Below are 25300 nucleotides of genomic sequence, written 5' to 3'. Positions count from 1 at the left end.
CTTTGCGGTAGCCTACTGAACAGCCTACTTAAGGTTTGTATAACCAGTTTGCGGTCTGTGTCGATGCGATTATTTGTTTTTGTTTTTATGTTTTCAAAATAATTTTGCTTTTATTGTTGATTAGGAACTGTGTTTAAAAGCCACTACTTGTGAGCGGCCCTGGTGATTGGCCCTGTTTGAGAGGTGACAAGCGTTCCTCTACTATAGAGACTAAACTTGGGAGCATTTGCAAAGAAAAACGTTATAGATAATTATCTCCATTCTACACTGTCCATTCAATGGATTTGATTTGGTACAATTCTATAATTGCGATAAAGTTGGATAGGGTTGGCAGGTCTGTGACACGCTCCTACCACGCTGACACGCTCCTGCCACGCTGACACGCTCCTGCCACGCTGACACGCTCCTGCCACGCTGACACGCTCCTGCCACGCTCCTGACACACCCGACACATCCTGACACGCTCCTGCCACACCTGACACGCTCCTGCCACGCTGACACGCTCCTGCCACGCTGACACGCTCCTGCCACGCTGACACGCTCCTGCCACGCTGACACGCTCCTGCCACACCCGACACATCCTGACACGCTCCTGCCACGCTGACACGCTCCTGCCACGCTCCTGCCACGCTGACACGCTCCTGCCACGCTCCTGCCACGCTGACACGCTCCTGCCACACCTGACACGCTCCTGACACACCCGACACATCCTGACACGCTCCTGACACACCTGCCACGCTCCTGACACGCTGACGCTCCTGACACACCTGCCACTCTCCTGACACACCTGCCACTCTCCTGACACACCTGCCACTCTCCTGACACGCTGACGCTCCTGACACACCTGCCACTCTCCTGACACACCTGCCACTCTCCTGACACACCTGCCACTCTCCTGATACACCTGCCACTCTCCTGACACACCTGCCACTCTCCTGACACACCTGCCACTCTCCTGACACACCTGCCACTCTCCTGACACACCTGCCACTCTCCTGACACACCTGCCACTCTCCTGACACACCTGCCACTCTCCTGATACACCTGCCACTCTCCTGACACACCTGCCACTCTCCTGACACACCTGCCACTCTCCTGACACACCTGCCACTCTCCTGATACACCTGCCACGCTGACACACCATTAAGTTCTCACTGAGGCGGGGATATAGTCCCGGGTTATTTGTGTTCTTCTGTAGCTCTTTTCATTTCCCCTTTCCTCAGCATGAATTTTTTTTCATATTAAGTTAAACAATCTCCTCTGCTCTATCCCTCCTTTCTCCCACCTTGACTGAGACAAACTAACTTGTTTTGAAGAAGGAGCATCTTCTCTTTCCCTCTGTTCCTTCTCTTTATCTTTCCATTTCTCTCTCCTTGGCTTAGCTGAGAGTGATTCAAATCAAATCAAATTTATTTATATAGCCCTTCGTACATCAGCTGATATCTCAAAGTGCTGTACAGAAACCCAGCCTAAAACCCCAAACAGCAAGCAATGCAGGTGTAGAAGCACGGTGGCTAGGAAAAACTCCCTAGAAAGGCCAAAACCTAGGAAGAAACCTAGAGAGGAACCAGGCTATGTGGGGTGGCCAGTCCTCTTCTGGCTGTGCCGGGTGGAGATTATAACTGAACATGGCCAAGATGTTCAAATGTTCATAAATGACCAGCATGGTCGAATAATAACAAGGCAGAACAGTTGAAACTGGAGCAGCAGCACAGTCAGGTGGACCGGGGACAGCAAGGAGTCATCATGTCAGGTAGTCCTGGGGCACGGTCCTAGTGATTCTATCCTGTGGACTTAGAAATAAACATGTCTTTGGTCTCTCTTCCTCTCTGTGTGTTCCTGGTAGAACCAGGGGCCTATTGGTTTTTAATTAGGACTTAACCGTCTGAGATGAGCCCTGTGCTGGTTTCTGATGGGACTGGTGCTTGATACACTGACCCATGCTGGTCAAAGCAAATCAAAGGGTCACTGTTTTTGGCAGAATCTGTTTTAATCTTCTCTCATTCCTCTCTCCTCAGTTGTGGGAGGTGTATAATGAGAGGAGGTGTGTACGGACGTTTATCGGTAAGTGGACTAAGTCTGTTTCCTGTTTCGCACTCTTTTTCTGTTATTCATGTGTTGTGCTACAAGGATTCCAATGCCGATTGGATTAAGAGGATAAGACCTTAGCTGAAACCACTAACAAGTCTAAGTGCTGTCATCTCTTAAGGGTATACAAAACCAATTGTGTTTCTTAATCAATCAAGCACATGACTTCAATATTCAATCTATCCACCAGTACAACTTAGTTAGATTGAAATCTGTCATACTCCTCTCCCTTGGCACATCTGATTACTCTGTTTCTGCCTATAGCTGCATTCTCTAAATGAAGATTGAACACTAATTCAACGCTGAGTGAGGCGGAACATTGCGAGGCGGAACATTGCGAGGCGGAACATTGCGAGGCGGAACATTGCGAGGCGGAACATTGCGAGGCGGAACATTGCGAGGCGGAACATTGCGAGGCGGAACATTGCGAGGCGGAACATTGCGAGGCGGAACATTGCGAGGCGGAACATTGCGAGGCGGAACATTGCGAGGCGGAACATTGCGAGGCGGAACATTGCGAGGCGGAACATTGCGAGGCGGAACATTGCGAGGCGGAACATAGGGTAGCTGTAAGATGGTGTAAGAGTTTGCGCTGGACATCCCATTACCCTGTTTCCAACTATTCCTCAACTCTTGATGTTGAGTCAGAACGTTAATTCAGCATTAATAGAACATTAATGGAATGTGAGCTGACACTGTTTGGGGCGGATGGGGTTTAAGACATGGAGTAGATTTAAAATGGCATCAGACTTCTGGGAAATGTTCTGAATGGAAATGGAACGTTAAAGGGATACTTCAGGATTTTGGCAATGAAGCCCTTTATCTACTTCCCCAGAGCCAGATGAACCCGTAGATGCCATTTGTATGTCTCTGTGTCCAGTGTGAAGGAAGCTGGAGGTAGTTTCACGAGCTAATGCTAACTAGCATTAGCGCAATGACTGTAAGTCTATGGGTATCTAATAGCATGTAGATAAAGGGCTTAAAAATCCTGAAGTATCCCTTTTAATTTACTGCCTTGTTAATGGAATCTGAAGGTTCCGCTGAGTGTTGAGTATAGGATTACACTAGACAGTGGCATGTAGCTTGGGTATTGGGACCCTCTCTCCCTCCAGGCTGGGTATTGGGACCCTCTCTCCCTCCAGGCTGGGTATTGGGACCCTCTCTCCTCCAGGCTGGGTATTGGGACCTCTCTCCCTCCAGGCTGGGTATTGGGACCCTCTCTCCCTCCAGGCTGGGTATTGGGACCCTCTCTCCCCCCAGGCTGGGTATTGGGACCCTCTCTCCCCCAGGCTGGGTATTGGGACCCTCTCTCCCTCCAGGCTGGGTATTGGGACCCTCTCTCCCTCCAGGCTGGGTATTGGGACCCTCTCTCCCTCCAGGCTGGGTATTGGGACCCTCTCTCCCTCCAGGCTGGGTATTGGGACCCTCTCTCCAGGCTGGCTATTGGGAGCCTCCCTCCACCCTTCCTCCAGGCTGGGTATTGGGAGCCTCCCTCCCCCTTCCCTCCAGGCTGGGTTTTGGGACCCTCTCTCCCTCCAGGCTGGGTATTGGGACCTCCCTTCAGGCTGGGTATTGGGAGCCTCACTCCCCCTTCCTCCAGGCTGGGTTTTGGGAGCCTCCCTCCCCTTCCCTCCAGGCTGGGTTTTGGGAGCCTCCCTCCCCCTTCCCTCCAGGCTGGGTTTTGGGAGCCTCCCCCCTTCCCTCCAGGCTGGGTTTTGGGAGCCTCCCCCCTCCCTCCCCCCCTTCCCTCCAGGCTGGGTTTTGGGAGCCTCACTCCCCCATTCCCTCCAGGCTGGGTTTGGGAGCCTCACTCCCCCTTCCCTCCAGGCTGGGTTTGGGAGCCTCCCTCCCCTTCCTCCAGGCTGGGTATTGGGAGCCTCCCTCCCCCCCTTCCCTCCAGGCTGGGTTTTGGGAGCCTCCCTCCCCCCCTTCCCTCCAGGCTGGGTTTTGGGAGCCTCACTCCCCCCTTCCCTCCAGGCTGGGTTTTGGGAGCCTCACTCCCCCCTTCCCTCCAGGCTGGGTTTTGGGAGCCTCACTCCCCCATTCCCTCCAGGCTGGGTTTTGGGAGCCTCACTCCCCCATTCCCTCCAGGCTGGGTTTTGGGAGCCTCACTCCCCCATTCCCTCCAGGCTGGGTTTTGGGAGCCTCACTCCCCCATTCCCTCCAGGCTGGGTTTTGGGAGCCTCACTCCCCCCTTCCCTCCAGGCTGGGTTTTGGGAGCCTCACTCCCCCCTTCCCTCCAGGCTGGGTATTGGGAGCCTCCCTCCCCCTTCCCTCCAGGCTGGGTATTGGGAGCCTCCCTCTCTCCTTCCCTCCAGGCTGGGTATTGGGAGCCTCCCTCTCTCCTTCCCTCCAGGCTGGGTATTGGGAGCCTCCCTCTCTCCCTCCAGGCTGGGTATTGGGAGCCTCCCTCTCTCCCTCCAGGCTGGGTATTGGGAGCCTCCCTCCCTCCAGGCTGGGTGTTGGGAGCCTCCCTCCCTCCAGGCTGGGTATTGGGAGCCTCTCTCCCCCCTTCCCTCCAGGCTGGGTATTGGGAGCCTCCCTCCCTCCAGGCTGGGTGTTGGGACCCTCCCTCCCTCCAGGCTGGGTGTTGGGAGCCTCCCTCTCTCCCTCTAGGCTGGGTGGGTGTTGGGAGCCTCCCTCCCTCCAGTATGAGCTGTCAGAGGAGATTGTTTTCCCTCAGTCGGGGTTCTGCCTGTCAGTTCCCTCAAACCCCATGTATAATTCAACAGCTTTGGGATGTAGAGGGAAGGAATGGAGGGTGAGAAAGAGTTGAAATAGAGGTATGGAGAGTGCGTGTGTTTTAGGAATGGAGCCTGTGTGAGTGCCAGGTCTGTACAGTGCCTGTGGGGTTTAGACTAGGAGTCTGCTGTCACGGTACTGAATCAGACCCATTATCAACATGCTGCCCAATATACTCTTTACTTATTTAATACAAGGGACTACGCTCTTTCTCTCTCTCATTCCATCACTTCTCTCTTTCCCTCTTTTCTCTCATTGATTTCAAGGGGGGACATTTTTAATGTTGCCCTTTATTGCAAATCGAAACCCAATTCACTGTGCCTGCCCTTGTCTTGTCTTACTCATTGTGATCTCAGTAAAGCAGCATAATGAAAAACATAGCCTTTTAACATCGTTGGGATATGTGCCACAGTCACTAAAACTCTTGAGAGCGAGGAGGGAGGGAGGTGTGTGTGCTTGAGCCAGGCAGCTCGAGCCATGGAAAGGCCTGGATAGAGCTGGCTGGTGGACAGGCAGACTAGCCTCGACGGACCATGTTATCGCCACGGTAACAGTGTAGCGCTGATAAAAGGCGGTCTTAAAGGGTCATCTTGAACACACGAAGGGGAGGGAATCAGAGAGAGGGATAGAGGTAGAAATAGGTGGAGACCACGGGAAGAGGAGTTGTAGAGAGTGATGGAGAGGAGAGGTAGAAATAGGTGGAGACCACAGGGGAAGAGAGGAATTGTAGAGAGTGATGGAGAGGTAGAGAAATAGGTGGAGACCACAGGGAAGAGAGGAATTGTAGAGAGTGATGGAGAGGTAGAAATAGGTGGAGACCACAGGGAAGAGAGGAATTGTAGAGAGGGATGGAGAGGAGAGGTAGAAATAGGTGGAGACTACAGGGAAGAGAGGAATTGTAGAGAGGATGGAGAGGATACAGTGGTCTGTATATTCTTCCTTGATCCTCCCCTCTTCGCCACTTTGCTTTCTCTCTCTTTCTTACCCTTTTATTTTTTCCCTCTGTGATTTTGATATTCCAACAATGAATGTGATATGACATGCAGTGGGATCAGGGGGCCAAGACAGAATAACAGAACAGGAAGAATATGTGCATATGTAAGGTGTAAGTGTTTCTCTCTTGTCTCTCTCCCTTCAGGCCACAGTAAAGCAGTGCGGGATATCTGCTTCAACAACACTGGGACTCAGTACATGAGTGCAGCCTACGACCGCTACCTCAAACTCTGGGACACAGAGACAGGTCGGTCCAGCCGCGGTTGTGGTGACAAAGATAGAAATGCCACGAACGTTCCACAACGTTGCGCCCTTCTGAACGTAGTTCAGGCCTGGGGACTCACTGAACAGCACACTCGTGGTCATGATATAAATGCCAGAAATAGAGCCGTCATGATTACTTGCTCAGAGAATCATGTCAGTTGTTGTGCCTTACTGAAGGTGGCCAGCGTTGTGGGACATTCAGATTGAAATGTGTTGTGTAGATGTTGGTTCTACCATAAGGACCATGGAGGGTCTCTGCTCCCCCAGGAGATGGAAATGTGTTGTGTAGATGTTGGTTCTACCATAAGGACCATGGAGGGTCTCTGCTCCCCCAGGAGATGGAAATGTGTTGTGTAGATGTTGGTTCTACCATAAGGACCATGGAGGGTCTCTGCTCCCCCAGGAGATGGAAATGTGTTGTGTAGATGTTGGTTCTACCATAAGGACCATGGAGGGTCTCTGCTCCCCCAGGAGATGGAAATGTGTTGTGTAGATGTTGGTTCTACCATAAGGACCATGGAGGGTCTCTGCTCCCCCAGGAGATGGACATGTGTTGTGTAGATGTTGGTTCTACCATAAGGACCATGGAGGGTCTCTGCTCCCCCAGGAGATGGAAATGTGTTGTGTAGATGTTGGTTCTACCATAAGGACCATGGAGGGTCTCTGCTCCCCAGGAGATGGAAATGTGTTGTGTAGATGTTGGTTCTACCATAAGGACCATGGAGGGTCTCTGCTCCCCCAGGAGATGGAAATGTGTTGTGTAGATGTTGGTTCTACCATAAGGACCATGGAGGGTCTCTTCCCCCAGGAGATGGAAATGTGCTGTGTAGATGTTGGTTCTACCATAAGGACCATGGAGGGTCTCTGCTCCCCCAGGAGATGGAAATGTGTTGTGTAGATGTTGGTTCTACCATAAGGACCATGGAGGGTCTCTTCCCCCCCAGGAGATGGAAATGTGTTGTGTAGATGTTGGTTCTACCATAAGGACCATGGAGGGTCTCTGCTCCCCCAGGAGATGGAAATGTGTTGTGTATGTCAGCGGAGGCTGCTAAGGGGAGGACGGCTCATAAAAATGGCTGGGATGAAGTCAGTGGATAGCACACGTGATGTGTTTGATACCATTTGATTGACTCCATTCCAGACATTATGAGCCGTCCTCCCCTCAGCAGCCTCCACTTGTATATGTTGGTTCTACCACAAGGAGCAGGGAGGGTCTCTTCCCCCCCCAGCAGGGGGCAGTACAGAAACAAATCCTCTACTTGTTGCTCTGCAGGACCACTGACTTGTCATAGCACCTTGTTTACTAGTCACTGAGCTGTAGGGTTAGGGCCCATTCCATTTACATGTAGTCAACTTGTATTGGCCTATTGTAATGAGGATTCTTGATATTGTCAATTGCATTGACAGAGTTGGATTCGACAAATCTGATTTGATTGACAGAATGGCACACCGGCAAGTTATGGCTGGCTGCAGGTGGTGGTCCTCCCACAGAGATTCTATTCATGAATATGTCATTCTATGGTTTCTGTACTATATTGAAGACATTGTGTGTTGCATACGGTCAGTGTGGGTTGTTCTGAAACATGTCAACTCTCACTCCACAGGCCAGTGCATTTCCCGCTTCACAAACCGGAAGGTGCCGTACTGCGTCAAGTTCAACCCAGATGAGGACAAGCAGAACCTTTTCGTGGCCGGCATGTCTGATAAGAAGATCGTTCAGGTACTGTCATTACACACACACACACACTACCTAGAGGCTGATCAATATGAGACAGGAGTGTATTTCATGCTCCGTGGGCTCCAGTGGAGCGCGTGAGAGACCGGAGCAACAGGACTAGAGCAAGTTATTCATCTTGGGAAATGTAGAGAGCGAGGACAGAGCAGAGAGAGACAGAAAGAGAGATCTGTAAAAGACAACAACTCACTGAGACCATTCCCTTCTCTGGAAAAGCAATTAAAAACTGTTCCTGGGATAAATGAATGAGTCTGTAAATGGGCAATCGTCTGCCCCTAATTACGCTGCATACATTACACTGTACATTTTGTTGTGTGTGTTCTAGTGTTTGTCTGTGACAGGAGTGTGTGTTGTGTAATTATTTTTCCCATAGCTAATATACCTGTGTGTGTGTAACCTGTTTCAATTTGTATACATTTACTTATTTTCTCTCTCTTTCTATCTCACCCCCCTCTCTCAGTGGGACGCAAGGACAGGGAGGTGGTTCAGAGTATGACCGTCACCTGGGCGCGGTCAACACCATCACGTTCGTGGATGAGAACCCGTTTCGTCAGCACGTCAGATGACAAGTCCCTCCCGTGTGGGAGTGGTGAGTGACTGCTGAGCTTTTTACCGGCACCCTACCACTGTGTTGGCCTGAATCAGCACAGTTATGAAATGAGGAGGATTCAACAACATTGTTGGTGAGGAGCATCAAGCATCACTCCTGGTATTATGCTTCATTTCCATATTATACTGTATCTCCGGCATGTACATTAGAGCCAACAGCTTGTCCTGACAGTCTTCTAGATACCTCTGCAAACTGAACTCATTGCCAAAGACTGTTTAACAAGTGATGAAGTGCAAATGAGAGTGGTGGAGGAATGTATTTGGTTGACTGGGTTGGGGTGCTATGGGTGGGCAGGTCATGGGAAGTTTAAGTACCGTTCATTTTGATGTAAAGTCCTCTCGTCTTCTAGCTTGTCATTTCAGGGTCTTACCTACCAGCTCTTATTCCTCTGTCATATTTATTTATTCGCTTATGACTTGTTTCGCTAGATTATTTTGCCAGGAAAAATAAGTATTTTCAATCACCAAGCCCGGCGAGAATGACTTGCAAATTAGCTTGGTTCCCAAGGCGATTAACAAATGCTGTTGTTTACCTCGCTAACTTGATAAATATTTAAGACCCGGTGACTAAGGACAGAAGTTTCACCGGGTTTCTTCGAGGGAATGTTTTATTAGAAGAACACATATTAAATGAAATGCCCTCCGTTTCCCATCATTTGTGTTCCTTTCTGTAATATCCGGTTGGTGTGCGTTTTAAGCAGTAGGATAGACTGGTAAGGAGTGGGTGCCAGGGATGCCAGCTGTGGCTTTAGTAGTGTAGTCTGGAGAGGGAGTGGGCTTGGTCGGTGTGAAGGGAGCATTATGCATTCTTGCTAGTATGCCTAATATGGCTATATGTGAGTGAAGGGGTTGAATGCACCGCCATCTGTTAGGTCTCTGTTGCAGTTTTTACAGTTTATTAGAGACACTGTACTTGTTAGCTTTTACGATAGAATGTGCTCGTTAGTGTTGTCACAATACCAGATTTTTTACTTCGATGCCAGGTTTAGTATCACGAGACTCGATACCAAAACGATCCCACATCAAAAACAAAGGCCTATTAGCCAAAGTCCCAGTTCCAGACATATAAACTCAGCTACAGCTGTGTTCACTGGATCCAGACATAAACTCAGCTACTGCTGTGTTCACTGGATCCAGACATATAAACTCAGCTACAGCTGTGTTCACTGGATCCAGACATAAACTCAGCTACTGCTGTGTTCACTGGATCCAGACATATAAACTCAGCTACAGCTGTGTTCACTGGATCCAGACATATAAACTCAGCTACTGCTGTGTTCACTGGATCCAGACAGCTACACAGCTGTGTTCACTGGATCCAGACATATAAACTCAGCTACTGCTGTGTTCACTGGATCCAGACATATAAACTCAGCTACTGCTCTGTTCAATCGTTGGCCATCTTTTGAGTTCAATGTCATTACATTTGAAAATGTGTATTCTCATGGTTTTTATAGACTGCCATGTATGCAATAATTAATCAATTATACTATCATACAAGCAATTTGACTTTGGTAAAAACAATCTAACGACAAAACAACAATGGTAATAATTTATTTGAATGGTGAATCTTTATGATAAACAAGATGTAGGTCTATTCACAATACAGGTGAATACATATTATTCAATAGGGGTGTGTGCATGCATTGAGTTATTGAGCTTGTTTTAGTGGGTTTCATGGAGCCACAGATGACAAACAATCCCTCCCATTTTGGACTTATTTTACTGGCAACTGCTAGGATTATTTTATTGTACTGATTAACAACATTTGCATAAAAGAAGCAATCTCTTATTTTATAAAGGTGTGCACTGTCTCTAAGAAAGTAATGACGTCATTCACTGAGGCAGAACATGGCAGTGTAATTTGCCTTTGGCTATGTAATCTAGTGGAAACCAGACTGGAGGCGAGGGAGACGAAGAAGTTAATTTGTTTTTGGGGCGAGGGAGACAAAGTGAATTAATAAAGTTTTCGGTGACAATCAGCTTTGAAATCAGCATTTTTTATGTTATAGTTTGCATATGATCACAAACAAAGTACCAGGGTAGTGAATTGATGTTTGCTTCAGCTGTAAGCTGGCAAGGAAAGTTAGCCTTTTGCAAACAGTAAGGAACCGTTTCAATATTTCTACATGCCATTATTCAAATGTGTTAACCCTATCAGTCCCAAGCCCTCAGCAAAAATCGGCTTTTCATTTATCTGACTATAATTTATCTGTATTTCCAGCCCTTATATTTAGCCTCACAATGAAGTAGTTTACCATGTTCTTGGCTGTGTGTTTTTGGCTGTGTGTGTTTTTGTGACTAGGCTCTGACCTAACATAATCATATGGTGTGCTTTCGCTGTAAAGCCTTTTGGAAATTGGAAACGATGGGTAGATTAACAAGAAGTTAAGCTTTAAATTTGTGTATTGCACTAGTTTGTTGTCATCTTGCAGCACGTCTCTTTTAGGACAACCACCTCTCCCCGGGAGAACTGCAAACTGTTCTTTAGGTCTTGGACGATCTGATCAGAGGTCCATTCTTTTGTTAGTTGAGTCCACCAGTATTTTGACAAAGCTCTTTAAGCCATTGTAACAATAGCTTGTAGGCATCTTTTTGTTGATTCCAGCAAGCACAGCACATCATGCCAATGAAAACTGCAACAAACAGCAGGGATTTAAACAGCCACAAGCCAGAGGCTATCTGCAGTCCCAGCCACAAGGGCTAAATGCATCGTGGGCTGTGTTCAAACTGTCAAGGAATTCTGGCTAGCATGATAGCTAGCAGTTAGGCAGGCTGCTTTGCCAAGCAGCAGCTCTTCAGACTTTTAGGGGTTGGCACTGTCCCAGCAACTTAGGCTAACTGTGTTGCGGGACCCAAATGAAACGAGTAGCTCTCGCTCGTTCCGTATTCGACATGCGTCGCTCTATGAAGCATGATTGTTTGCGTGAGTGGAGAGCTAACAATGCTGCCCAGACAGCTCTAGCAATGAATGAGTGATGGCCGAGATCCTTTTAACGTGTACATTTTGATATCCGCACTTGCTTCGCCCTTATGTTGGTGTTAGCAAGCAGTCTATATAGTGCTAGGTATCAACAGCCAATCCAGTTCGGGCTGGAAACTATAGTGAGCTTCGATTGGTCAATAGCAACTCGATGCCACGGTGTATGCGACAAAAGTTCAGCTTTCCCTGTTCACGCTCCCTTGTTTAATCTTCCCAACGTGCTCAATGGATTTCCAGTGGAAGTGACGCAGTGAAGGCATTTTGCTCTTGGGGCTATGAAGTGGCTGCACTGATAGGCGGCGTAGATCCTCTCTATCATGTGAGACACTTTTGAGAATGTTGAGTATTTGAGTGAATTGCACACTCATTAGGAGTCCTCCCAGGGGCTTTAGGAGTGTAATGTGGGAGCTGGAGGGGTTTGTTATGGTGGAGAGAAGACGCTGGGCCAACGAGAGGCTTTACTGCCCCTCTCCCCCTGTGACAGCTCAGATGGTAGGATTAGGGAGAGCTCAACCACCAATCTCAGCTGAATTAGGTAGAAATAAACATGGAGTCACATCACTGACACAAAGATGGAGAGGGAGGGTAAGCTGAGGGATTTGGAACTACAGACAGACTCCTTGTTAGTCACACACAAACACAGCACATACACTCCATTGTGGCCCTTTTGTGCGCACACACATACACAGAGTGAAGAGCTCTCTAGGTGGTTGGCTGTCAGCAGCTGAGGTATATTAGTTGGGGATGTGGAGACTGAGTGTATGGGCTGTGCTGGGCACGGTTTAGAATCAATACAATGTAACACACACACACACACGAGAGAGTTAGTGCTAACCTTCCCCTGGTGGCTACAGTCTCTGCACCCCCTTATGGATCCATTAGACAAGACACTGGTGAGGGGGTAAGATAAAAACCAGGCACAATTTCATTAGTCCACACTGTAGCAAAACATTTTGCAATGGCAAATGACCAGTTCTCATTGGACAAATCCACATAGTCCCTTCCTATTTCAACCCGTTTTCTTATGTTTGATGCGTAAATTAATACGACCCAGGCCTGGTGAATTAGGACTGACTGGGACAGGTAAAGGTATTCAGAAACAACTGCGGCTTCATTAACATACTGGGAGGAAAGAACAGCAGTCCACTCCAAACTATCTGCTTGGTTCTCTCTTTCCCAGCCACGCAGACACATTGAGTTATTTTTTAGAGTTCTGAGGGGAGATTTGATGCATTCTGTTTGTGTTTAGAGAGTTGGTTTGGCCTGACTCTGCTCTGCTGTGGACATCAGGCAGGGCTGGCTCGGGGGGCCCTTTTGGTGTGCGTGCGTGTGTGTGTTTTAATCCTAAAACTGTCTTCAGGTACAGTAGTTGACTCATGCTTCATGCATTGTAAGTTAGTTGTTTCCTGTAGTTCACTCTGGTTTAGGGATGGAGTGTGTCCCTTTCCTTCTGGCCCTGGTTAGGTATAAGTCTAGCTGGTGTTTATGGGGTAGAGCTGTTAGCGCCGTGGCTCTAAACCAGTCCAGCTGTGTGCTATCTGAGAAAGGAAGAGAGGAGGGAGAGATGGCCTCAGTCCAGATAGATAGCCTCCCACTGAGAGCGAGGAGGATCAACTCTTACGTGGTCAACACACCCTCAACACAACAACATTATTCACAGTCATACACAATCTTCAGCCTGTCGCTGGTGTCTCTGTCACGGACACTCATCCAGTTAGATCTGCCAGCTGCTCTGTTCACGACAGTGTGTGAGAAGACCATAGAGTTGGATGACGCCATGAAGACCCTAGAACAAAATCCATGATTGACCTCCATTTCACTATCAAACTCAGAGAGGGCAGGGTTGAGAAAGTAGGGAGAGGGGAAAAAGAATGCAGAAAGGGAGAGGGTGGATTTAATTGGATGCTCTTGGCACAGTGTTTAAGCAAACATGGTATGGAAATTCATACCATACCATTTACATATACTGTGCTTTCAGAAAGTATTCAGAGCCCTTGACTTTAAAATCTAGTCAACTGTAACTAAGCCACTCAGGAACATTCAACGTTGTCTTGGTAAGCAACTCAAGAATATGTTTGGCCTTTTAGGTTGTTGTCCTGCTGAAAGGTGAATTAATCTCCCAGTGTCTGGTGGAAAGTTAACTGAACCAGGTTTACCTCTAGGTTTTTGCATGTACTTATCTCTGTTCTGTTTCTTTTCATCCCAAAAAAACTGTTAAATTCTTACTTCTTACAATAGTGCCTTATTGCAAACTAAAATATTCCATGTTTTGGAATATTTTTATTCTGTACAGGCTTCCTTCTTTTCACTCTGTCATTTAGGTTAGTATTGTGGAGTAACTACAATGTTGATCCATCCTCAGTTTTCCCCTATTACAGCCATTAAACTCTAACTGTTTTAAAGTCACCATTGGCTTCATGGTGAAATCCCTGAGCGGTTTCCTTCCTCTCCGGATACTGAGTTAGGAAGGACGCCTGTATCTTTGTAGTAACTGGGTCTATTGATACACCATTCAAAGTGTAATTCATAACTTCACCATGCTCAAAGGGATATTCAATGTCTCCTTTTGTTTTACCCCTCTACAAATAGGTGCCCTTTTTTGCGAGGCATTGAAAAACCTCCCTGGTCTTTGTGGTTGAATCTGTGTTTGAAATTCAGTGTTTGCCTGCGGGGTCTTAAAATTGTTTGTATGTGTGGGGTACAGAGATGAGGTAGTCATTCAAAAACCATGTTTAACACTTATTGCACACAGTGTGTAAATTATTTATGTGACGTGTCAAGCACATTTTACTCCTGGACTTATTTAGAAAATGGATGTCTAACAAAGGGCTTTAATACTTACAAGACATTTCACATTTCATTTGTAATTCATTTGTAAACATTATTCCACTTTGACATTATGGGATATTGTGTGTAGATCAGTGACAAAAATGTCTACATTTAACCCATTTGAAATTCAGGCTGTAACACAATGTGGAAAAAGTCTGGGGGTGTGAATACTTTCTGAAGGCACTGTATCTGTAATGCCAACAGTGTCTGGATCTGAACTGTTTCGTCAACAGTATAGCTTTGATCCTCAGCTAGAATCACGTCTTTCCAGGCGCCAGCTGCATTGCGTGACTTTCAATGTTTCCAACGTGAGAGCATTAATGCTAGTTGTCAATACTGATGCCAGTAGTGTCATGGCTGACCTCTGGACTATTCTCGACCGTACCCTGACCGTACTCTAACCGTTTTGTGACCGTGCTGCGTTTGTGTTTTACAGGGACATTCCCGTGGACTTCAAATACATCGCAGAGCCCAGTATGCACTCTATGCCTGCTGTAACGCTTTCACCCAATGGTGAGTGGACACATACACACATACATACATACATACATACATACATACATACATACATACATACATACATACATACATACATACATACATACACACATACACACATACATTGCCTTGCGAAACTATTCGGCCCCCTTGAACTTTGTGACCTTTTCGTTCCACTTCATGATTGTGTCCCACTTGTTGTTGATTCTTCACAAAAAAATACAGTTTTATATCTTTATGTTTGAAGCCTGAAATGTGGCAAAAGGTCGCAGAATACTTTCGCAAGGCACTGTACATACATACATACATACATACATGCATACATGCATGCATGGGCGGCAGGGTAGCCTAGTGGTTAGAGCGTTGGACTAGTAACCGGAAGGTTGCAAGTTCAAACCCCCGAGCTGACAAGGTACAAATCTGTCGTTCTGCCCCTGAACAGGCAGTTGAACTGTTCCTAGGCCGTCATTGAAAATAAGAATTTGTTCTTAACCTCTTAGGTCGACCCGACACGCAGGCGTCCCATCTAGACATCTGGAAATGCAAATGCGCTACGCTAAATGCTAATAGTTCTCGTTAAAACTCAAACGTTCATTAAAACACACATGCAGGGTACTGAATTAAAGCTACACTCGTGAATCCAGCCAACAAGTCAGATTTTTAAAATGCTTTTCGGCGAAAGCATGAGAAGCTATTATCTGATAGCATGTAACACCCCTAAAGACCCGCAGGGGACGTAAACAAAACAATTAGCATAGTCGGCGCTACACAAAATGCAGAAATAAAATATAAAACATTCATTACCTTTGACCATCTTCTTTGTTGGCACTCCTAGATGTCCCATAAACATCACTATTGGGTTTTTTTTTAAATTAAATCGGTCCATATATAGCCTAGATATCGATCTATGAAGACTGTGTGATCAAGGAAAAAAACAGCGATTTATAACGCAACGTAATTTTTTTAAATTAAAAAAGTTGACGATAAACTTTCACAAAACACTTCGAAATACTTTTGTAATGCAACTTTAGGTATTAGTAAACGTTAATAATCGATCAAATTGATCACGAGGCGATGTATATTCTATAGCTCTACGTCTTGAAATAATGTCCGGATAAATCTCAACCAAAATATCCGGTCGGAGACCGGAAGAAATGGGCTGTCTCTTGTTCGTTTGACCAAGAAACAAATCCTAGGCAAATGACAAGACTGTTGACATCGTGTGGAAGCTGTAGGTATTGCAACCTCGGCTCCAGGTAATGTGGTTTCTATTCAACAATACATTCAAGTGGCGCATTGATATATTTTCCAGTTTTCAGTGATCAGATTTTCCTGCGCTTTTCGATGAAACGCACGTTCTGTTATAGTCACAGCTGTGATTTAACCAGTTTTAGAAACATCTGAGTGTTTTCTATCCACACATACTAATCATATGCATATACTATATTCCTGGCATGAGTAGCAGGGTGCTGAAATGTTGCGCGATTTTTAACAGAATGTTCGAAAAGGTAGGGGGTAGGATCAACAGGTTAACTGACTTGCCTAGTTAAATAAAGGTTAAAAAAAAAACACACACACACACAGCTTTTTATTTTACCCATTCCCCTCCTTCATACCCTTCCCCTCCATCTCCCCCATTCTCTCTTCCCCATATCTCCCTCTGAGCTGTGTTCATATATTTGTCCTGACATGAATTGTTTGTCATTAGTCTAAATAACAGATGAACTCTCACTGGGAGAGCAGCCTACTCCACTCTGTCCCCCACAGCAGCCCTAGCTGGGACTGCTGCGTATGGAGCTTTTCTTCTGCTCGACTCCTTATTTTCGCTCCAGTTTTACAAAAGAGAGCCCAGTTGTATTTATCCGTTTCTCATCCACCTACAGCGGTTGGCATTTTGAGATAATGGCATCCCTTTATGTGGGTTTGTTTGGGAGGCACTTGGAAAGGGAGGACACACATGCACACAAACAGTGGAGCGGGTGTACACGCAGTGGAGCACACACTGTTACTGATTCCTAGTGTCTGTGTAGAGAGACAGGAGGGTTGCTAGCTAACAATGTCTGTGAAGCTGACATCAAAGTTGTCCCAAATTGCACCCTATTGAACAGGGCCCAAAGTAGTGCACTATATACAGAGAAAAGGGTGCCACTTGGGACCTAGCCCAAGTCAGCACACGGTCATCAAAAGTATTTTCATTCTTTCCAAAGTGATTGTCTTCATCTTTCTCTCTCAGGCGGTTACAGAGAAGAGCTGCTAGTGTCTACTGGGGTGGTCCACTCCCACGGGCCTGAATAACACAGACCATAATACCTAGCTTTCCGTTCAGCTCAACCAACCTGTCTTGTATCACACGCTCAATCTGTTTTACGAGACATTTTTATAGTTTTATCCCGAGCCCCTTGATGCATTGGCTGCTTTTCACACTGTGAAAAAGGTTGATCAGAAAGGTGTTGTTTTGAAGTAACTTGGTCAAGGCCCACTGCTCACTGGAGAAGTCCTGTACCTGCAGGGTCAACCCCTAACATCAGCATGCTCTAACTAAAACGCAGAACTCAAATGTTATTGTATTTTCTCCCACTTTAGGTAAGTGGCTGGCCTGCCAGTCCATGGACAATCAGATCCTGATATTTGGAGCCCAGAACCGTTTCCGTCTGAACAAGAAGAAGATCTTCAAGGGCCACATGGTGGCTGGCTACGCCTGCCAGGTGGACTTCTCCCCAGACATGAGGTAAGACAAATCCATCCTATGCAGTACAAACGCTAGCAAAATGGTTTGAAACGGAAACGAGGTGTTTTTTGTTATTAATTTTAAAAAATGACCACAGAAACCATACATAGACAGAATGCAATAGATAGATGCACACAAATTCCAACAAACATCAATGACATCACACCTGCTCAAACGCACGTTTCCACCACATCCATACCTGTTACGTTTCTCACTCCCTCTCATTCTTCATACCTGTTACGTTTCTCACTCCCTCTCATTCTTCATACCTGTTACGTTTCTCACTCCAACATTCCCTCTCATTCTTCATACCTGTTACATTTCTCACTCCAACATTCCCTCTCATTCTTCATACCTGTTACGTTTCTCACTCCCTCTCATTCTTCATACCTGTTACGTTTCTCACTCCAACATTCCCTCTCATTCTTCATACCTGTTACATTTCTCTCTCCAACATTCCCTCTCATTCTTCATACCTGTTACGTTTCTCACTCCAACATTCCCTCTCATTCTTCATACCTGTTACATTTCTCACTCCAACATTCCCTCTCATTCTTCATACCTGTTACGTTTCTCACTCCAACATTCCCTCTCATTCTTCATACCTGTTACGTTTCTCACTCCCTCTCATTCTTCATACCTGTTACGTTTCTCACTCCCTCTCATTCTTCATACCTGTTACGTTTCTCACTCCAACATTCCCTCTCATTCTTCATACCTGTTACGTTTCTCACTCCCTCTCATTCTTCATACCTGTTACGTTTTCTCCAACATTCCCTCTCATTCTTCATACCTGTTACGTTTCTCACTCCAACATTCCCTCTCATTCTTCATACCTGTTACGTTTCTCACTCCAACATTCCCTCTCATTCTTCATACCTGTTACGTTTCTCACTCCAACATTCCCTCTCATTCTTCATACCTGTTACGTTTCTCACTCCAACATTCCCTCTCATTCTTCATACCTGTTACGTTTCTCACTCCAACATTCCCTCTCATTCTTCATACCTGTTACGTTTCTCACTCCAACATTCCCTCTCATTCTTCATACCTGTTACGTTTCTCACTCCAACATTCCCTCTCATTCTTCATACCTGTTACGTTTCTCACTCCAACATTCCCTCCCATTCTTCATACTTGGGCATTTCCAGTGCATGTAACACTGTCATATGGCCTCATTGTGCTATTATATTTCTCTCTCTAGCCCAAATTTGTTCAATATTTAAATAATAATGCCTTTGATTCATCCACTGTCTTAACGATGGAGGATCATTTGATTTCCAGTTAAGTAGAAGTTCTTTCAAACCAACGGTCAAACTCCCTCATCTCTGTACCCTACACGTACAACTTATCTGTTAGGTCCCTCAGTCAAGCAGTGAATTTCAACCACAAAGACCAGGGGGATGCCTCATAAAGAAGGGCACCTAATTCGTAGATGGGTAAAAAAAAAAAAAAGACATTGCATATCCCTTTGAGCATGGTGCAGTTATTACACTTTGAATTGTGTATCAATACACCTGTTACTGTAATTCAATTATACCAATATGTTTTCATTAATTGAATTCCCTTAATCTATTTTATGATAATTTGTAAGATTCTTGTTTGCATAAAATAGACGGAGACGAGTCTTTTCAATAATAGGTAACAGAATTTATTCTCAGAGAGCGTTACCACGAGCAACAGTTTATATACAGTAACATGTCATTTCATTGCCCCCTAGCACATACACAGGACACACAACACAACTGAATTAACTTTTGACCCCTCAACATTATCGATCACCACTTAGCTGACAGTTCTAATTAACAGAACCTAGGAATGCACTCACTGTCTTATCTAAAACACCCCAGAGCTAAGTTTAGTCAGTTCAACCATAGGTTAACTACATTATCTGTTTACTTAATCCACAACCCATTTCTTTCTTCCTTGTTGGAATGGTGTTCATTAACTTGAATTACTCCTTGTCCGTGTCACACAATCCCCTCTTATGAACTCATATTCTTAATCAGATACGATAAAACAGAGTATAAGTTTACTTAGTTACAGTTCCATTTAAAATCATTTGTTCAGTCATTTAATCATAATTTTCCTAACACCCAAGACAAAGATACCAAGCGTCCTTCCTAACTCAGTTGCCACAGAGGAAAAATCCCAGGGACTTCACCATGAGGCGAATGGTGACTTTTAAAATAGTTAGAGTTTAATGGCCGTGATAGGAGAAAACTGAGGGTGGATCAACAACATTGTAATTACTCCACAATACTAACCTAAATGACAGAGTGAAAATAATACAAATATTCCAAAATATGCATCCTGTTTTGCAATAAGGAACTAAAGTAAAATTGCAAAACATGTGGCAAAGAAATTAACTTTGTCCCGAGTACAAAGCATTATGTTTGGGGCAAATCCAACACATCACTGTGTACCACTCGTCATATTTTCAAGCATGGTGGTTACGCCAAGTTATGGGTATGCGTGTCATCTGCAAGGACTAGGGAGTTTTTGGAATAAGAAGAAATTGCATAAAGCTAAGCACAGGCAAAATCCCAGAGGAAAACCTGGTTGTCTGCTTTCCAACAGACACAGAGACAAATTCACCTTTCAGCAGGACAATAACCTAAAACTCCAATATACACTGGAGTTGCTTACCAAAATGACAATGTTCTTGAGTGTCCCAGTTACAATTTTGACTTAAATGGGCTTGAAAATCTATGGCAAGAAAATGCCTGTCTACTTATGTAATCAAGATATTTTAGTGTTTAGTTTTTCATAAATATATATATATCTATCCCACCTAGTGTGTGTGTGTATATACACTGCTCAAAAAAATAAAGGGGACACTAAAATAACACATCCTAGATCAGAATGAATGAAATATTCTTATTAAATAGTTTTTTCTTTGCATAGTTTAATGGGCTGACAACAAAATCACACAAAAATTATCAATGGAAATCAAATTTATCAACCCATGGAGGTCTGGATTTGGAGTTACACTCAAATTTAAAGTGGAAAACCACACTACAGGCTGATCCAACTTTGATGTGATGTCCTTAAAACAAGTCAAAATTAGGCTAGGTAGTGTGTGTGGCCTCCATGTGCCTGTATGACCTCCCTACAATGCCTGGGCATGCTCCTGATGAGGTGGCGGATGGTCTGAGGGATCTCCTCCCAGACCTGGACTAAAGCATCCAACTCCTGGACAGTCTGTGGTGCAACGTGGCGTTGGTGGATGGAGCGAGACATGATGTGCTCAATTGGATTCAGGTCTGGGGAACGGGCGTGCCAGTCCATAGCATCAATTCCTTCCTCTTGCAGGAACTGCTGACACACTCCAGCCACATGAGGTCTAGCATTGTCTTGCATTAGGAGGAACCCAGGGCCAACCACACAAGCATATGGTCTCACAAGGAGTCTGAGGATCTCATCTCGGTACCTCGGTACCTAATGGAAGTCAGGCTACTTCTGGCGAGCACATGAAAAGAAATGCCACCCCACACCATGACTGACCCACCGCCAAACCGGTCATGCTGGAGGATGTTGCAGGCAGCAGAACGTTCTCCACGGCGTCTCCAGACTGTCACGTCTGTCACGTACTCAGTGTGAACCTGCTTTCATCTGTGAAGAGCACAGGGCGCCAGTGGCGAATTTGCCAATCTTGGTGTTCTCTGGCAAATGCCAAACGTCCTGCAAGCACAACCCCCACCTGTGGACGTCGGGCCCTCATACCACCCTCATGGAGTCTGTTTCTGACCGTTTGAGCAGACACATGCACATTTGTGGCCTGCTGGAGGTCATTTTGCAGGGCTCTGGCAGTGCTCCTCCTTGCACAAAGGCGGAGGTAGCGGTCCTGCTGCTGGATTGTTGCCCTCCTATAGCCTCCTCCACGTCTCCTGATGTACTGGCCTGTCTCCTGGTAGCGCCTCCATGCTCTGGACACTACGCTGACAGACACAGCAAACCTTCTTGCCACAGCTCGCATTGATGTGCCATCCTGGATGAGCTGCACTACCTGAGCCAATTTTGTGGGTTGTAGACTCCGTCTCATGCTACCACTAGTGAAAGCACCGCCAGCATTCAAAAGTGACCAAAACATCAGCCAGGAAGCATAGGAACTGAGAAGTGGTCTGTGGTCACCACCTGCAGAACCACTCCTTTATTGGGGGTGTCTTGCCAATTGCCTATAATTTCCACCTGTTGTCTATTCCATATATTGCATATATATTCCATATATATATATATTTTATACAAATATTCAAATTCTTCTTCCACTTTTCCATTTCACAGTATTTTATGTAGATTGTTGATGAAAAAAAGGCAAATCAATTTTTATCCCACCTTGTAACACAACAAAATGTGGAAAATGTTCTGGGGTGTGAATACTTTCTGAAGGCACGATCAGGAGATCGTCGGCAAATACGTTTTTTTTTTTTGTGTGTGTTTACCAATACCCAATGATAAGTTTGGGTCCTGTCTAATTCTTTCTGCAGTAGGTTCAATTGCCAGAGCAAAGTGGAGGGGGGAGAGAAGACATCCCTGTCTTGTGCCCATTTCTAATGCAATTTCATCGGATATATTATTTGTGTGTATTTTTGCTTTAGGATATTTATATAGTATTTTTATGGTGTATTATTTCCGCTGGAAAGTTGAAGGCTTCCAAAGTTTTGAATAGAAACGCAAACAAGATGTTCTTATTGGACAAATGCAGGTCGTCCCTCCCCGTTTTCTTCCATTTGGTTTCTAGTGAATACGACCTAGGGCTTCAGGGATATGACCCCTAGGGGTTCACCTGTCTGAATAGGATGTATGCTACAGTAATTGTACAAGCCTTTCAAACAGAAGATGTACCCTTTCTTTAGTTTTCCAATTTAAATGTTTTAATTTAATTTATTTACTGGATTCAACCCAGGGGTTTATGTTAGCAAAGGGTTTTGAGGAAGACCTTTTAGAAACTTCAGCGGGAGAGAGAAGGGGAGCGAGAAGTAGCATCCCCCTAGCAGGTAATATTGTGTTTATCTACAAACTGACTCATCTCTACTTCCTTCTGAAACAAGTCCTTCAGTCAGTTAGTGTTTCTGAAGACGTCCTGTACGTAAAGCGCTAACCAGGCCATTTACAGGCACTAATTTTAGCACATACCCCAATTAAGAACCCACTCACCCCTATCAGCAGGTGCCTTCACTTCTCTCCTCTCTTAGTAACCATGGCAACAGCAAGTAACCCCTCCTTTGAGCAGAGACCCAAATTCACACCATCTCATGTGAAATGGAACATGAGTCATTTTTAGCAGGGAGCCTAACCTCCCTCTCTCTCCTCCCATCTCTCCATCCCTCTCTCTCCTGTAGCTATGTGGTGTCTGGCGATGCGGATGGGAAGCTGAATATCTGGGACTGGAAGACAACCAAGCTGTACCACCGGATCAAGGCCCACGATAAGGTGTGCATCAGTGCCTTGTGGCACCCCACGAGACCTCCAAGGTCATCACCTGTGGCTGGGACGGACTGATCAAACTCTGGGACTAGAGACATGGGGTGGGGGCTGCAAAGGGACTCCTCTTTTTAGGGGGAGAGGTGGTCTTTCTGTTATGTACTTTCCTAATTTAGCGGCAGGCTAAAAGCCATAGGGCTGGTATCTAGTCCTTTTGTAACAGTGTATATTTCTATCCCATCTGAAGAGAGGACAGCGATGTATACATAGAAAGATAAACATTTTCTCCGTGTGTTGTGTTTATAGGGTTCTCATCCCTCACATGCGCTCTCTTAATTTCATGTTTTCTGGCTTCTGTTTTAATCAGTGATGTCCGTATCATTCACACAATATTTTTTATATTGGAAAATATTATGTTTTCCAATGTATGTCCCTTTGTGAAATTAAATTTTTTATAAACTTTGCCTGTCAAATTGCTTTCCTTTGGTCAAGTCGTCTTGTACTTCCATCTTTTGCCGTTGGTCAGATATTTCGTCAAGTTTATTAGGATTTCTTATTTTTAGTAACGGTTCCCTTCTCACCATTAAATCCACACAAACCCCTCTGAAGAAAGAAGTGTAGCCAAGTTGCTATTTCCCTTAGTGTCTTTATAGACATAAAAAATCAGGGGTATACATTTTTTATTTCAATCCTTAAAATGTAAGCCAGAACCGAGTCTAGAATTGTGTAACAAATTTGGTGACAAAGTAGTTTTAGATCTGCAGTGAGAGGTAAAGGGAGAGGCGAGAGAGGTAAAGGGAGACGGCGAGAGAGGTAAAGGGAGACGGCGAGAGAGGTAAAGGGAGACGGCGAGAGAGGTAAAGGGAGACGGCGAGAGAGGTAAAGGGAGACGGCGAGAGAGGTAAAGGGAGACGGCGAGAGAGGTAAAGGGAGACGGCGAGAGAGGTAAAGGGAGACGGCGAGAGAGGTAAAGGGAGACGGCGAGAGAGGTAAAGGGAGACGGCGAGAGAGGTAAAGGGAGACCGAGATTGAGTTAATCTCAACCTTTCTGACTCAATCGTTCTTTCTCTCTGCAGCTCTCCCAACTACTTTGTCACCAAATGTATTACACAATTCTAAACTGGGTTCAGACTTACATTTTAAGGATTAATACATTCTGAAAACTTTCAATTAGAAATGAATACCCCTGAGCTTTTGATGCTGCTATGAAGGCACTAGCGACTTGGCAACACTACTCTTTTCAGAGGGGGTTTATGTGGATTTAATAGTGAGAAGAGAACCGTTACTAAAGAGAATAAGCGGGAAAGGGTTTGAGAGAGTGGGAAAACAAACAGCAGAAGTTATAACGGCTAGATTGACATTTTCTATTATTATTCAAATTGTGAAGAGGGAGAGACCCTACTATTCCCTCGGAATCTGCTCATTATAGCTACACACTAACATATTTCACCATCTTTGGTATTCGCTATCCGAATCGTCCTGATTCAACATTTGCTCAGGCAAACTCGGCCTCCTTACAACTTGGCGTACATTGTTTCCTTAAGTATTTTCAAAGTCCCAGTTTAATGTGAAATGTCATACATGTTAAATGTGCATTGACCTAAGACGAGTGAGTGAGGCAATTGAGGCGATTCTTCACATCCTTGATAGTTGTTTTCCCTACAGTACTAGCAAAAAGTTTGGACACACCTACACATTCAAAAAAATAATTCTGCATTGTAAAATAGTGAAAAAAATCTAAACTATGAAATAACACATGGAATCATGTAGTAACCCAAAAAGTGTTAGATCAAAATATTTGAGATTCTTCAAAGTAGCCACCTTTTGCCTTCACAGCTTTGCATACTCTTTGCATTGTTTCAACCAGCTTTATGAGATGGTCACCTGGAATGCATTAAAATTAAGGTGTGCCTTTTTAAATGTCATTTGAGGAGTTTTGAGCCAAGCAGTTGTGTTGTGACAAGGTAGGGTTGGTATACAGAATATAGTCCTATTTGATAAAAGACCAAGTGCATATTATGGCAAGAACAGCTCAAATAAGCAAAGAGAAACAAGTCCATCGTTACTTTAATACGTGAAGGTCAATCAATCCAGAAAATTTCAGGCAGTCTGATGAGTCGAAATGTGAGATTATTGGTTCCAATCACTGTCTTTGTGAGACGCAGAGTAGGTGAACGGATGATCTCTGCATGTGTGGTTCCCACCATGAATCATGGAGGAGGAGGTGTGATGGTGTGTGGATGCTTTGCTGGTGACACTGATTTATTTAGAATTCAAGGCACATTTAACCAGCAAGGCTACCAAAGCATTCTGCAGCGATCTGGTTTGTACCTAGTGGGACTATCATTTGTTTTTCAAAACGACAATGACCCAACACACCTCCAGGCTGTGTAAGGGCTATTTGACC

General features: G+C 45.2%; 1 protein-coding gene and 2 long non-coding RNA genes across 16 annotated transcripts in view; 1 reads left to right on the top strand and 2 right to left on the bottom strand.

The window, feature by feature from the left end:
* LOC118371914 (pre-mRNA-processing factor 17-like) overlaps positions 1–23012 on the top strand; it is a 34818-nt gene extending 11806 nt beyond the window's left edge. Inside the window, exons 9-15 of the mRNA XM_052523320.1 lie at positions 2019–2064; positions 5969–6070; positions 7692–7807; positions 8283–8302; positions 14680–14756; positions 17325–17469; positions 22812–23012. Coding sequence (XP_052379280.1) covers positions 2019–2064; positions 5969–6070; positions 7692–7807; positions 8283–8302; positions 14680–14756; positions 17325–17469; positions 22812–22971 — 666 coding nt within the window. The 3' untranslated portion in view covers positions 22972–23012. The remainder of the gene's footprint in view (positions 1–2018; positions 2065–5968; positions 6071–7691; positions 7808–8282; positions 8303–14679; positions 14757–17324; positions 17470–22811) is intronic.
* LOC127931387 (uncharacterized) lies at positions 771–1124 on the bottom strand. The gene is made up of 4 exons (XR_008140938.1): positions 1065–1124; positions 925–1024; positions 845–884; positions 771–807 (listed from the first exon to the last, which is right to left on the bottom strand). It is a non-coding gene; the product is annotated as an uncharacterized LOC127931387 (long non-coding RNA).
* LOC127931386 (uncharacterized) lies at positions 17476–18592 on the bottom strand. 14 transcript variants are annotated; one of them, XR_008140930.1, is made up of 4 exons: positions 18263–18409; positions 17989–18222; positions 17825–17902; positions 17476–17781 (listed from the first exon to the last, which is right to left on the bottom strand). It is a non-coding gene; the product is annotated as an uncharacterized LOC127931386 (long non-coding RNA). The 14 variants fall into 14 exon arrangements; XR_008140936.1 differs by having other exon boundaries at positions 17476–17738; XR_008140937.1 differs by adding an exon at positions 17946–17988 and having other exon boundaries at positions 17476–17902; positions 18032–18222.
* Positions 23013–25300: the final 2288 nt, after the last annotated feature.

The sequence above is a fragment of the Oncorhynchus keta genome, chromosome 8 (assembly GCF_023373465.1).
Source record: "Oncorhynchus keta strain PuntledgeMale-10-30-2019 chromosome 8, Oket_V2, whole genome shotgun sequence".
NCBI lineage: Eukaryota > Metazoa > Chordata > Actinopteri > Salmoniformes > Salmonidae > Oncorhynchus > Oncorhynchus keta.
The sequence above is the reverse complement of the archived record's forward strand: the minus strand, read 5'-3'. Positions and strand labels throughout refer to the sequence as shown.